General features: G+C 42.5%; 1 protein-coding gene across 1 annotated transcript in view; it reads right to left on the bottom strand.

Moving 5' to 3' along the window:
• Positions 1–15,934, bottom strand: part of LOC310798628 (rho guanine nucleotide exchange factor 39-like) — a gene marked incomplete at its 3' end in the record, with an annotated part of 142,088 nt that overhangs the window by 11,227 nt on the left and 114,927 nt on the right. The window contains exon 11 of the mRNA XM_083661170.1: positions 14,581–14,670. Coding sequence (XP_083517296.1) covers positions 14,581–14,670 — 90 coding nt within the window. The remainder of the gene's footprint in view (positions 1–14,580; positions 14,671–15,934) is intronic.

Raw genomic sequence — 15,934 nt, forward strand, 5'->3', positions numbered from 1 at the left:
CTTTAAATTGGTGGCGTTCTGAATACAGTTACTGTCCTTAAAAAATGTATTGCTTTATGGGATTATTTTGTTTTTTGTTTTGTTTTATTTGCACTAAAATTCATATACCTCCCACACGCCGCAAGAGAATGGCAATGTGGGAGGAGACGCGCAGCCAGGACACTCTCAGGAATGTGTATTTGACATGGAAATATGGTAAATGGTAAATGGACTGCATTTATATAAATAATATAATATTTATATATTTATATTTATAAAATATAATATATAAATATAAAGAACATTTTACTGACAAACATACTGAAGAAGGTCACAACGTTACATCGGTGCATGTCACGACTGCATTGCCCTCGCACTTGCATACATTCAGAGTGACCCAGACAAATTGGCTTAGCAAGACGATTTCAAAGTATTCCAAAAGTAATCCAGTATTTATAATGTTACTTAACTTAATCTAATGGAATACATTACAAATTACATTTTAGGGCATGTATTCACTAATCTGTGGTGGAATACATTTAAAAAGTAACCCTCCCAACACTGGCTGCAAACCAGTGACATCACTCATGTTTTACAAACCAACAGACTCTAACTCACACACACACACACACACACACACACACACACACACACACACACACACACACACACACACACACACACTCTAACTCACACACACACACACACACACACACACACAGGAGGCTCGTCCATACAGGCAGAGGAGGTTGCTCCTCTATTTTTGAGAGAGGGAGATCAACAAAATATATAAAATATTTATATTTTGTATTAATAGATAGCAGTGACACCTGCAGGCCAGGGAAGGAAAGGGCAGTATGTGTGTGAAGTGGTGGTGCGGTTTAGAGGAGGAAGGAGCTCTCTGTCCTCCCTATGGCGGGAACTCATATCCATGTGTATGTAGTTCAGTTTTGTTCATGCTAATCTATGATTGGCCAAAACATGTAATGACACTGCTAACCAAAGAACGAGAATGCAATATTGACATCAGCCCTTACATCTCCCGCCCAGACAGGACAGGGCTCAGTTTAGCCAACCTCACAGTCTGTAATGTTAGCCTGCAGCTCAGCTCATACAGTATGCTGCAGCTAGCTAGCTGGCCAATGCCATGACAATAGTCACATAAATGGGATTAAAATGTGTCATGCAATGGTTTTGTACACGGGAAATAACAATACTTTCACTGACACACACACACACACACACACACCTTGTACAGGCACCTCTGTCCTCCCATGGCACAACCAGCTCTGCTTCTCCACTTCTTGATCTGCACAACTAAGGATTCATAAACCAGTCGACAGGAGATTCCAAAGTACCTGGAAAAGACAACATCTGTTAACTAATATATGTGTCACTCTTATTCTTTAAGAATTTTCCTTTGACTTTGTCACGATTTTTCTCCCAATTTTGTTGTCCCCAAATCCCAATGTGCTCCAAGGTCCCCCTGTGATTACACGAGGACTTTTTCCAGGAGAGTTGAACGTGTGCAGAGGTTCATGCTCTCTCCCCCTCGCTGAGCAGGCGCCCCGACCCAAGAGTGACTCCTACTGGTTAGCAGGAGTAATAACAACACGGACAGATCCCCTCAAAAGCTTCCCGCCCATGAACAATGCTGATTGTGTTCATTCATAAGCAGGCTTGGGGAGTAACGGATGTAATGGGATTACATAATCAGATTACAGTTACACTGAGTAAAAATTGGGATTACTAGCAGGATTAGAATTTTAAAATAAATGTTTACACATTACAACACTTGCCTCACACAAGAGCACTCTGGTCCAACCCGGCCTCATACGAAATAATAGTCTTCAGCCGGTTGCACCAGCTGACATTGTGTTATTTTTCATTTTGTATTGTTATTAATGAGAAGCAGGTGACAGGAGACAGATTGGCTCACAGCCTGCTGTAACCAACACATACGCTCTCAAAGAGCTGTTTTGATTGGCTCACAGCCTGCTGTAACCAACCCATACGCTCTCAAAGAGCTGTTTTGATTGGCTCACAGCCTGCTGTAACCAACACATACGCTCTCAAAGAGCTGTTTTTGGACAGGGGAATTGAGGTGGTGGGCCAGGAAAGGGAATGCACTGGGTTCACCAATGAGATACCATTTTTCATATACCCAGGCACCTGGGCACAGAGTAACCATAGTAAACCCAAACCAAAAGAGGAGCAGCACAAAAATTATACATTAAATTCTGTCCATCAAACCATCGGTTTAACTCGCAGGGGTGTGGGGTTGGTTGGTTCCAATCTGGTACCTAAAGGGCTAGTCTCAACGCCAGACCCATGAGAGTTCTTACGCTGATACACTACGTTACTGCATGCTGCAGAGCTCTCTCTGGGTCTCGGACACTTTCCCTCAGCCAGCTGGTTATTGGAGGGAACCGTTCACTTGGCCAGTGATATGCCAGTGGTGGATTCAGTCCTGGGCGCAACCCATTTTTCTAACCGCTTTCTCATCGGTGCTATGACCTGTCACTCATTCAATTTCAACCCGCCTTAAAAAACCAGCAGTGGCTGTGAAGTGGCACAGACTCACTTATGTATGCGGAGGGCAGCGATTCAACATAATATTTGAGGGGGGCACACTGCTGGAGGGTATTTTTTATTTTTATATATTTTTTTGTTATTCTAGGTCTCTTTGTTCTCCACAAAAACCTGGACATATTTTGTTAATGTCTTTATAATACAAGATGTTTCATTCTTCTAATCTACTTCTCTCTGAAGTAGCCTACATTGCGGTGTCTTGGAACACTTATTAGAGGAGGGTTATAAAGGACTCAAGTGGCTGTCCTAAATGAAATGGTGCCATCTACTGGCCAATTGTTGCTATTCTTAGACTTCTCCATACAAGTCTCTGTTGTCTTATCGTAGAGCCGTTGATAGACATTACAATTTCCAATGGTTATATAATTTATTTATATTTATCTAAAGTTATTGGAAATTAGAGTACATTTTAAAGCAGCATTTGGTATAAAAACAGTAGCCCTATATAGGCTTTGAGATGTTGAATTTGGGCTGGGATTAAGTTTTTGTGATATGATAAGGGTGTATCATGCACCTGCTAGCATGTGTTACTGTTTCTTCCAGGTGTTGCCTTGTATCTGTAGCATTTGGATAATAAACCTTATTTCCATAGCTAATTTTGTTAACCCTTTAAATTACAGCCCATTAATTAGACAATTAATTACCAGCCATGGTCACTACATCTTTACATACTACATCTACATACTTAAATCACTACATAACTTTTACTTTGATCAGAGTATTACATCTTTTTAAATATATATAAACTTATGAGATAGCCTAGTAAAAGCAGAAAAAAAAATCTGTTATCAACACCGCAACAATAACACTTGTGCTCTAAACAAAGAAATAAGAATAAAAAAATATCGTACCATTCTACTTTGCATTGAGCATGGAAAGGTCCAGCACGACACAGTTCCGAGGCACCACAGGCCAGGGCAATGAAGAAGAAGAAACGCACTGGCTCCATTCTGGCTGCAGACGCTATCTGACAGAGTTCAGTTTGGCAACAAGTCACACAAAGAAATCACAAGACAAGATGATCATGTGCTCTTCTGAAAAGGAAACGGCCTTAATTAAATTGACTTCAGAGGAAGAGATAATGATGAAGTCAGGCTACATAAACGGTTGGTTTACAGAGACACCTACAGGCAGTCTGTTGCAGTGGTGGCGTTTCTCAGATACCATAATACTTAAATACAGTACTTAAGTATTTTTGGGGGAGTAGCTGTACTTTACTTGAGTATTTATATTTCTGTCAACTTTAATTAGACTCCACTACATTTCCAAAATAAAATGTATACTTTTACTCCGTGACATTTCCCCCAAGCATCTTAGTTACAAAGTAAAATCAGAAGACATTAGCCTGCAGGCAAACAGGTTTGGCGAATCTGTGCTTCGTTTGCAATTTATGCTTATCACGATCCAAACTTTATTCTGAGCAGTTGGAATCCAGTTGGTCGCAGTAATGCACCATAATGTGTTGCCAACCTCTATAAAACTCAGGAAACATTTCCACTCAAGCCCACGCTGCCAGGCATGTCTTTATTTGCATTTTTATTTTGTATATTTTTACTTTTAATACTTATGTTTATGTATTATATATTATATGTTTTATATATTGTATTGTTTGAGCAGTATGTTGATTTACAATTCATGTTGATTTAAATGTACCACTGCAAGGGTAAATTATTTTGATGTCTTATAAACCCATGAGCAGAAAATTACCTTTGTACAATAAATATAAGATACTTTAAGACTTTTACTCAAGTAACATTCTAATGGGTGACTTTAACTTCTACCAGTGTCATTTTCTGGTAGGATATCTGTACTTTTACTCGTGTGGCTTTCAGCTACTTCATCCACCACTGCAGGAGACATTCAAATGCATACAGTACAGCTCTCCTGCGCTGTGCAGAGATCTTTAGAGGGGCAGGTGCTGCTCAATGCTAAAAAGGGGCACATGCAGACCTTGTGAAAATATTTTTGAGTGTAACGCTTAGGGGACATTCACACCAAAAGCACACAATCATTATCCCCGCCATATCATCAAGTTATTCAACATATAAATAGGCTATGCAGAAAGCAATACAACCATATCTTCTTGAGAAGAATTACGGTACTTTAACCCAGAGGTGTCCACACTTTTTTGAATGGGGGCCAGATTAGATAATGTGAAAATACCGGGGGGTCAGCTGGTGCTTCTCACATCATATGGGTTATAAAAAAAATCACATACAATACAATTGTACTCTAAAGATTTTGTTTACCATCTGAAAATTACCATCTGGGTTGTTCCTTTGGTGCTTGTGTACAAACTGCATGATAGTGGTCATCGTTAGGTGAACGGAAAAAATTCAAATTGAACTTGCTTGATTAACCAATACTGTGTGGAGGGCCACATTTAAAGTATATTTTGAGACAAGCTGAGGGCCACTTAAAATGGGTCCACGGGCCGCATGCGGCCCCTAGCTGGGCCAGACTTTAGAATGCAAACAGCTACTATATAGGCTACTACATTTTTACTGTTTTTTTTTCTGGTGCTACACATGAGAAGGCCTATGCGCTCAGTATGCATGGTGTGTGTGTACGCAAATTCTCACTGCCAGTGGATTTATACATTGAGAAACCCATGTAGAATGTGGTGCAGCAGTTTTCGTGTGTATGCCTGGTATATACGTTTTATACGTTCCAGAGGTGGAAATATGAGCAAACTATCTCACTCAAGTATAAGTGCTGCTACTTTGCTGACAATTTACTTAATTAGAAGTCAAGTTATAGGCATAATACAAAGCAAGTAAGATACTAATTTACATACTTAAAAATTATCGACTTCATATTACTATATATTATTCTATATAATGTACAGTAATATGATACATATATAAACATTGACTATCCAAAGAGGAAACATTGAAAAAATAATAAAACGAACAAAACAGAAATGTGCTTATTTTAATATTAAGTTAATTTAAATTGTTTCAATGGTCTGTCGGTGGATCAATGGAACCAGACTACCTTTCCTATTGTCCATATTGCAATCCACATATTAATAGCTGTATCTTTACCTCCATCGTGTGGCTATGAGACAGTAGTGGAGTTTTGCCCGCCTCTCCAGTCTGTCCTCACTCCTCATTGCGGTATTATTGTAAGGTTAATTATTATAATAGTCATATAATAGCCTATTGTTATTATATTACTATCATGGTATTCATTATTAGGCTACTACTATTATTATATTGCAGATATTACCACCTCCCTCAATTCGCATGCAGACAGACCAGTGGAGGAGGAGCGTCTGTGTGCCCTGCCACTGATTGCTACACTACTTAATTCCCCTCACGTGTGCTGGAGGCCAGGGGAAGATTCACCCAGACAACCAAAGAGACTGACTGAACCCAGCAGACAGCCGTAGAGACTGACTGAGCCCAGCAGACAGCTAAAGAGACTGACTGAGCCCAGCAGACAGCTAAAGAGACTGACTGAGCCCAGCAGACAGCCACAGAGACTGACTGAGCCCAGCAGACAGCCAAAGAGACTGTTGGAGAAAAATATAAGTTCCATTGGCATACATTATCGTAACAGCTAGAATAAGCAAAATAATAAAACAATGTCTTCATCAACTGGCCCTGCTGCTGGAGAAAGACAAGCAGTGTCGTGCGACACTGCTTGTCACTCAAATGGAAGATAGATGACATCTATCTTAGATGTCATCTATCTTTTCCATTTGATTCTCCCGGATGAAAAACCATCTCCATCTAGTGGTCACTGTTTGGTAAATCCCAGAGATTAAAAATAGAAATCATAGTTCAATATTTTCCAATTAGTTCGTTTTATACCCCACCACACTTTTTGTTTGTTTGTTACGCAGGAAAGCAGCAAGGGATGATCGGCTTTTAATCACATCTCAACCCGTTCAGCGGCTCTCTTGCCCCTCCCTTCTACCTGAGCAGTTTGCTCACACGGCTGCCCAGCGTCAGGTCAGCCAAAACAAAATGGAACTTTCGGTTAAAACTTTCAAAATAATGTCATTTAAACAAAAGGCAATAGTCTATTGATGCACGTTGGAGGACAAAATGGTTATTTCAACGAAGCAGCAAACCTTGTATCAAAATATTTGTGATGTTAAGATTACATATGGAGTGAAACTGCAATGTTAACGTTGGAATAAGGGTTTTATTTTTAAAGCCCTAAAGTGGACGACTCGACACTGGTGCTGCACTGAAAGTCATCTCACTTTTTTCTTTTGGCATATTCCGTCATTTGGGTTCCATTTGACACAATGTAAAGACAATGTAAAGTAATCAACTGTTAAGAAAGTCGGATATCACCTTTGGGAAGCGCCAATTTGATTATCAAGGTGCAAAATCTACCGTTTCGAGCGGGTGTGCTCTTTATATCGCCAGCCGTTCAGAGCCGTGGCGTTAAACAGCCAGCAGGGCTTCAGGTTCAATCTATCACCTAAACTGAATGGCTTGGTCACTTTTAGAGCCAAGAAAAAGACAGTCGTTTGTGGATATTAGTGGCTTTTTGGGCCAATCTAAAAGGGCCTTTATTGACACCTTTCCATAAAATAGCAGATATTTCTGACCAGTGTGGCAGCTTTACATAGCAGCTTAGGTATAGGTAGTAAAACGGCTAAAGGAGAATTTCTGTATTTTTCAACATGGACCCTATTTTCATATTTGCTTATGTGCATAGCTAAGTAATTTGAGCAGATTTGATGGCTTCAGTCATTTCCCCACATGCCCCTCCTGAGTCCTGCCTCGACAGCTGCACGTACGTCCAGTAAACAAGCTTGTTTTTGCAACGGACACAGGCTCAGATTCTTATTGTAAGAGAGAGAGACAATGAAGTCTTGTTTAACCTTGCAGTAGCTTGTGATTATGATTGACCCCGCCTCCTCTCAGCCTGTTGCTCCTCTCTCCATGTCCGGCACCTCACTTTGTATCCATATAGCTTTACTCCGGCTCAAATAAACACGAGCGGCCATCGAATTCAAATGCATCGTCCATATTCTCAAAATCAGGAAAATATTCAGCCATAACTTAGAAAATCCTTCAGCTACGCTGTGATTACTCCAAATTAAACATGGCGGCTTTTCTGACTCAAGTCCCGCACAGTCCCTGTCTGGGATCAGCAGGCAGATGGATGTAAATGGAGGCGCTTCTAATTCTGTCTCTATCATATAATATGTTTATGAGCCGGTGCGTGGCAGAAAATGAGCATTTTACAGGACGTACATGCACGGTTCCCACATGCCCTATCAACCTCTGTTCCAGGCCGTTGCGTGGCACATTCTAGCTCAATACTGCATCAATTTCTGTTTTGGGTGACTAGTTTAACATAGAATAAGGTCCATGTTGTTAACTCGTTGAGTGCCATGGACGAGTATGTTCGTCAATTGGTTTAGTAACGTAGAGTGCCAAGGACGAGTATGTTCGTCAATTGCGTTTTTTGACGGTGGGACGTGCATCAAAGCCAGATCCATCTCCTGTGAAAGTATGGTGGCTGTTGAATGTGTAAAAGCTATTTTAGGGACCCATTAGGTGGCGACAGTGCTCTCCAGATTACAGAAAGGCGAGGAAAAAAGAGAGAAGAAGTCGTTGGGGAAACGGAAATCGCATCGCATCCGTATGCATCGATATGCATGAAGCATAACGTTAGCTGTGCCTGCAGCAGCCAATCTGCTGCCACAATTGAGCACCTCCGTGTCCGCTGCGATAGCCCATCCGCATGATTTTGTTATTAGTTGTTATTATTCTCAACTGGAAGCATGGGAGCCGGTGACAAATACACGCGGAACGCTGTAAAAAAGCTGGATGTAGCGGACTTTTCAGTGCAGAGCAAACGCAGCAGAAAGCCCCAGAGACACTCCCATACGGAGGAGTGTGCAGTTGAGGGGGGGGGGGGGGGGGCACGCAGAGCAGCACACAACACTGACCCAGACAGACCCAGACAGCAGGACAGGATTGGCAAACGCAAGCCAGAATATCTGATGCCCACCAGCAGCAAATCAAGACCAGCAAGAAGCTGCAACCAGCAGCGCACGCAGGGGCCAGCGCTGCTGGTTGCAGCTAAAAAATATTGTTTTGCCAAACAAAATTCCTTGGTTTTCGCTGTTCTATTGAAGGAAATTATTTTTGAGGTGTGACTACATCAGAAAATATTAGCTTCAGTCAGTGATGTGCATGAAATGTTTAATTTCACAAAAGGCTCTTTATCTCAGCTTCTAGAAAAAAACGGCTGTTTTTGGTTAAATCAAGCTATCTTCTCCGGCTGATAACTAAAGAACGGAAAATGGTATCAATAAACTTTTTTTTGCTGCTGATACAATAGAGTCTCATCGTTCTTTGTGCGTGTTCGGTGTTTACATAGTAATATCACACAATATTCTGTGGGCCTCAAGAAATCACTGAAAATGCTCTGAAACTCTGGCACTGGGAGCGTCCGTTCTCCAAAAGTGGCTGGCACTCAATGAGTTAAAAAGAAAAGAAAAAAACCCAAAAATAAATTCTCCTTAAAGAAACATAACAAAAATGAACAGTGTAAGAGTCCAAGATTAAAGCCCCAATCAGAAACTTTTTCACCTTAATATAACAGCTTTTTAGTCATTGAAGATGGTCCTCTAAGAGGGAGAATGTCGATTCTATCGGTCCCACACCGCCCTCCAAAGGCCTCTCCTGGCACTAAGCATTTTTGTGCCAGCGTCCCGGCAATCTGGGAACCCAGAGTCTATTTTTATTTGAAAAATAGACTCTGGGACAGCCCTACCTTTTTCCCCAGCTTCCTGTACAGAGAGCCTCTCTTGCCACCGTTACTTCCTTTTCCACGTCCGTTTCGGTTACTAGATTGGCGTCCCGGAGGCAGCATGTGCGGCATACCGCGCATGCACTGTGTACAGCTGAAGCGCTGTGTTCAGGAAAACAAGGAAGTAACTCGGTGCGGATTTGCTACAAAAATGACGTTTCACGTAACTATGGATTATTATTTCATCACGTGGTGAGTACCCGATGTCACAACATGTACATAGAGCTTTCTGCCGCTGTGTTTTGTTGACTTTGAACAGCGATATCGCTATTGCACCCAGAGGGCGCTGTTTCCCCAATAGCAAAACTTGGAAAAGTTGCTGAATGGGGCTTTAAAAATGCAAAGCAGTGTTAATAAATGTTCATGATAAATAGTAGAGGGTACATTGTGATTTCACAAATGATTTGTGGAGACAGGATATGACAGAAAATAACAGGATATGAATAACAGGATATGTGAAAAGCAGCTGTCTTGCCTGGATGCTGATCATTCATAGCCTAGTAAACCATCTGGATCACATATTCTGTTTGCATCGCCGTATCAGTCTGGACTCCAATCTGTCCACAGTGATTTCAGTGGGTGGGAGTACTTGCCTTGAGAGACAACTCATTCAGCCAATCATTGTCACTAAATCCAGTCCTTCAGCCAACCAGCATCAGATCCAGTCAAATCCAAATCCACTTGGAAGAACAACGAAAATATATTTTCCGCCAAGAAACTCCGCCAGTGCATACTCCTGTTCTTGTTTTAATTGTTGTTATTGAGTCTATTTCTGCAATAACTGCAGTTACGGCTGTGTAAACTCTACGAATGTTAACGTTAGCGCTCATGGCTTCGGGAGCCGCAGAGCCATGGGAGCAGCCATTACTGCTTTGCCAGCAGCTGATTGGCCCGTGGACTTTGTGAAAAGGCCCGCCCCGGGCTGGAGGCCAGATTGATCCACAGAACAAAATAGAATATGAGTTCATGTGATCAGGATGCTTTACCAGGACAGATCATGTGATCAGTATGCTTTACCAGGAAAGATCATGTGATCAGGATGCTTTACCAGGACAGATCATGTGATCAGTATGCTTTACCAGGACAGATCATGTGATCAGGATGCTTTACCAGGACAGATCATGTGATCAGGATGCTTTACCAGGAAAGATCATGTGATCAGGATGCAAGACCAGGACAGATCATTCATAGATAAATCAACAGATTGTCATTTTCTAGAATAGAGTGCAGCTGGTTTGCATGCACTCATCCAGTTATTATGACACAACATAATTCACCACAGTATATATAAAATCCAATGTAGAAGACACTATGGGTAACTATAATATCTGGCATTCAAACAATTGATTTAAGCGAAACACAATCAATAAAATATGGATATTATGCTTCAATGAAACTATGATCAAAACAGTCATTTTTACATGCCCTAGTGTTCACTTCTTGTAAATGAAAATAACTGTGAAGTTGAACAATTCATCCATTTGCTGGGGACCCCCTGAAACGCCCTCATAGACCGCTGGTGGTCCCCGGACCTCATGTTGATTACCACTGGTCTAAGGCAATCACTCTCATCAACATGAACTGATTTTAATCAGACATATTGACATGTTCTAAATGCAGAAGAGCATTCTGGGGGGAAACACTGGTGGACCCCTATTGCTGAACTGTCCAAACACAAGTAGTACAAGTTCTGTAAGTTGGCTGATGTGAACTGGAGGCTTTGGCAATAGCAACCTACAGTGAAACATTCAGCAGATATTGCACAGTGTAACAGAGCGAAGCTGCTGTTAGTAATAATCCAAATCTCCCTGGTGATCCCAACCAGCCATCATCATGTTCACATTTTAAAGTACAGTATTGGGGGGGACTAACTCATTAACCACCGAGAGACAGGAAGGCATCTGTGTCCCATTTGGTTCAATAGAGTAGGAATAAAAAGGTATGTGAGCTAACAGCATGTCAGGATGGACAGTAGGAATAAAAAGGTATGTGAGCTACCAGTCTGTCAGGATGGACAGTAGGAATAAAAAGGTATGTGAGCTAACAGCCTGTCAGGATGGACAGTAGGAATACAAAGGTATGTGAGCTACCAGCATGTCAGGATGGACAGTAGGAAGAAAAAGGTATGTGAGCTAACAGTCTGTCAGGATGGACAGTAGGAAGAAAAAGGTATGTGAGCTACCAGTCTGTCAGGATGGACAGTAGGAATAAAAAGGTATGTGAGCTAACAGCATGTCAGGATGGACAGTAGGAAGAAAAAGGTATGTGAGCTAACAGTCTGTCAGGATGGACAGTAGGAAGAAAAAGGTATGTGAGCTAACAGCCTGTCAGGATGGACAGTAGGAATAAAAAGGTATGTGAGCTACCAGTCTGTCAGGATGGACAGTAGGAATAAAAAGGTATGTGAGCTAACAGCCTGTCAGGATGGACAGTAGGAATACAAAGGTATGTGAGCTACCAGCATGTCAGGATGGACAGTAGGAAGAAAAAGGTATGTGAGCTACCAGCCTGTCAGGATGGACAGTAGGAAGAAAAAGGTATGTGAGCTACCAGCCTGTCAGGATGGACAGTAGGAATAAAAAGGCATGTGAGCTAACAGCCTGTCAGGATGGACAGGAGGAATAAAAAGGTATGTGAGCTAACAGCCTGTCAGGATGGACAGTAGGAATAAAAAGGCATGTGAGCTAACAGTCTGCCAGGATGGACAGTAGGAATAAAAAGGCATGTGAGCTAACAGCCTGTCAGGATGGACAGTAGGAATAAAAAGGTATGTGAGCTAACAGCCTGTCAGGATGGACAGTAGGAATAAAAAGGTATGTGAGCTAACAGTCTGTCTGGATGGACAGTAGGAATAAAAATGTATGTGAGCTACCAGTCAGGATGGACAGTAGGAATAAAAAGGCATGTGAGCTAACTGTCTGTCAGGATGGATAGTAGGAATAAAAAGGTATGTGAGCTAACAGCCTGTCAGGATGGACAGTAGGAATAAAAAGGTATGTGAGCTAACAGTCTGTCAGGATGGACAGTAGGAATAAAAAGGTATGTGAGCTAACAGTCTGTCAGGATGGACAGTAGGAATAAAAAGGTATGTGAGCTAACAGCCTGTCAGGATGGACAGTAGGAATAAAAAGGTATGTGAGCTAACAGTCTGTCAGGATGGACAGTAGGAATAAAAAGGTATGTGAGCTAACAGTCTGTCAGGATGGACAGTAGGAATAAAAAGGTATGTGAGCTAACAGTCTGTCAGGATGGACAGTAGGAATAAAAAGGTATGTGAGCTAACAGTCTGTCAGGATGGACAGTAGGAATAAAAAGGTATGTGAGCTAACAGTCTGTCAGGATGGACAGTAGGAATAAAAAGGTATGTGAGCTAACACTCTGTCAGGATGGACAGTAGGAATAAAAAGGTATGTGAGCTAACAGTCTGTTAGGATGGACAGTAGGAATAAAAAGGTAGGTGAGCTAACAGCCTGTCAGGATGGACAGTAGGAATAAAAAGGTATGTGAGCTAACAGGCTGTCAGGATGGACAGTAGGAATAAAAAGGTATGTGAGCTAACAGCCTGTCAGGATGGACAGTAGGAATAAAAAGGTATGTGAGCTAACAGTCTGTCAGGATGGACAGTAGGAATAAAAAGGTATGTGAGCTAACAGTCTGTCAGGATGGACAGTAGGAATAAAAAGGTATGTGAGCTAACAGCCTGTCAGGATGGTCAGTAGGAATAAAAAGGTATGTGAGCTAACAGCCTGTCAGGATGGACAGCAGGAATAAAAAGGTATGTGAGCTAACAGTCTGTCAGGATGGACAGTAGGAATAAAAAGGTATGTGAGCTAACTGTCAGGATGGACAGCAGGAATAAAAAGGTATGTGAGCTAACAGCCTGTCAGGATGGACAGTAGGAATAAAAAGGTATGTGAGCTAACAGTCTGTCAGCATGGTCAGTAGGAATAAAAAGGTATGTGAGCTAACTGTCAGGATGGACAGCAGGAATAAAAAGGTATGTGAGCTAACAGCCTGCCAGGATGGACAGTAGGAATAAAAAGGTATGTGAGCTAACAGTCTGTCAGGATGGACAGTAGGAATAAAAAGGTATGTGAGCTAACTGTCTGTCAGGATGGACAGTAGGAATAAAAAGGTATGTGAGCTAACTGTCAGGATGGACAGTAGGAATAAAAAGGTATGTGAGCTAACTGTCAGGATGGACAGTAAGGATAAAAAGGTATGTGAGCTAACTGTCAGGATGGACAGTAAGGATAAAAAGGTATGTGAGCTAACTGTCAGGATGGACAGTAAGGATAAAAAGGTATGTGAGCTAACTGTCAGGATGGACAGTAAGGATAAAAAGGCATGTGAGTTAACAGCCTGTCAGGATGGACAGGTTTCCTCAGGTCTGATCCCTCACAGGATGACGCAGCTGGAGCCGGCCGCTTCTGGACTGCTGCACACAGAAATGCACACACACACACACACACACACACACACACACACACACACACACACACACACACACACACACACAGTTACTCAATGAAAACTCACTTTGACAAACTTTATTTTGAAACATTTCCAGTCAAATCCTATCCATTCAGGTAGAAACCCATGTACAGTGGAGTTACAATCCACTTCCTGTTTTGTGGCTACAGCAACCTCAAAAGGTCAAAACTCAAACTCTAAATTCCCAATGGGTTTAAAAATACGGACATCACGAGGTGGAGACATTGCATGGCAGGAGAGGGCATACCTGTCATACTGCACAGCTTATCCTACCGACAGTCGGATTTCAAACAAAATACACACCTAGCATTGATTATGTCCCTGTTTATTTGGTCATTTTAATCAATTTGCATGTGTTTCCATGACTAGAAAACTTCAAAAGAGGAGTTCACAAACAAATGGGTGACGTCACTGTAGCTACAGGGATAACATATTTTTGTAGGCAACCCCAGAAGTGAACTTTGTGTTCAGCAAGGTAATATTCACAAAGGTTCACACGTCGTGATTTTTAAAAGTCGCATTTACACTTCAAAAATAATAAAAGTGATCCTCGTTTGTGAAGATTATTTTGCGGAACACAAAGTTTGCCGCTTCATAAACCTTTGTTAACTACAAACCTTATTTCAAGCATTTAACCCAAATCCCCATGCAAAAATCCCATTCACTTTGAGACGAGGGAACCGGAAGTGCTATTATGTGGTCTATGTGAGTAACCCACCTCTGCACTGGAGCGTCAGACAGCTTCATCCTCTTGGGGGCGCTGTCCTCCCGCTCGGCTAGAGCCGTCTGAGTGCGCTCACTAGGCTCAGCACTGACCTGAGTGGAAGAGCGGCCATGTTTCAGCATGATGGAAAACGGATGGAAGTTTTCTCTCACCTCGAGTGTTGCAGTGCATTTCCCTGCTCGTCTTCCAGTAGACTTTCCATAGCTAAGTCAGAGCACTTCCATGACAGAAAGATGTTCTTCCTTCCTGGTTTTTTAATGTACATTTTTTAATACATTCTGCTACATTCCTAGAAATTGATCCATCCCATAATAACGCGCCCCCCCCCCCCCCCCCCCCCCCCCCCCCCCCCCCCCCCCCCCCCCCCCCCCCCCCCCCAACCACACACAGACATCCAGGGGGGGATGCCTGTGTCACAGGGGGGGCACCGTGGTGCAGTGGTAGCACTGTCGCCTCAAAGCTAGAAGGTCCTGGGTTCGATTCCCACCTGGGACGCCGTGGGCACCGAGGGTGTGTCCCCCCCATGTCCCCCTGGACCCTCGTCGATTGTTTTACAGCATTTCAAAAAGACAATGGTCCAACCTTTCCACCCCCTCCACCTTGGAAACCCAGCAGTGAAGTGGTCAAACTAAATGAGTAACGACTGTAAATGACATGAACTCTGGACTATGCCCGTTGAATCAGGTCCGGGCATTCGCCGGAGTTACCCTTCCAGACAAGAGGCATTACTGTTTCCACACATGAGGACAATCTCCGGTGTAGAGAGTAGGGGGGGGGGGGGGGTTAGAAAAGGTTAGAAAACGTGGGGTGGTGATGTGCCAAAAAGTGAGCCATTGCCAAGTAGAGGCAGGTCTGCCACAATTCTGGGGGCTTAGATCCCCTTTAAGTATATTTGGTTATACCCAGAGCCGTGTATATAGAAGAGTCGCGACATCTCCATTCACTCCAATGGACCAGTTTTTTTACTCTCAAGAGTTCCAGGAAGTAAGGTCCTGGATTAAGCAGCACTCTCGAGTTGCAGCAAAATGGACAGTTTGTGTTATACTTTTGATATTTTTTTTTTATCAAATTGTACATTATCAGCTTTATTTTAGCATTCAAAAGTAGCGCGAGACCCCTTTCCTGGCTGTTCATTGGCTAATGAGTCACGCATTTTGGTCCTCCGCTGACGCCACTCTCTCTCTAAATTGCTCTGGTTATACCTACTTGATGCTGATAGGCTCGTTGTCACAAGTGCAACAAATAGTTTGCTTGTAAGCACACGCTTACTCGCTCGCTCGCTCCGGACATGAGCCTGTACCGTCTAAACGAGAGCAGCTGTGCGAGCGACACCTACATAGCACCAGGGGCTTGGGT

Source organism: Poromitra crassiceps (assembly GCF_964638095.1).
Source record: "Poromitra crassiceps genome assembly, chromosome: 2".
Lineage (NCBI taxonomy): Eukaryota > Metazoa > Chordata > Actinopteri > Beryciformes > Melamphaidae > Poromitra > Poromitra crassiceps.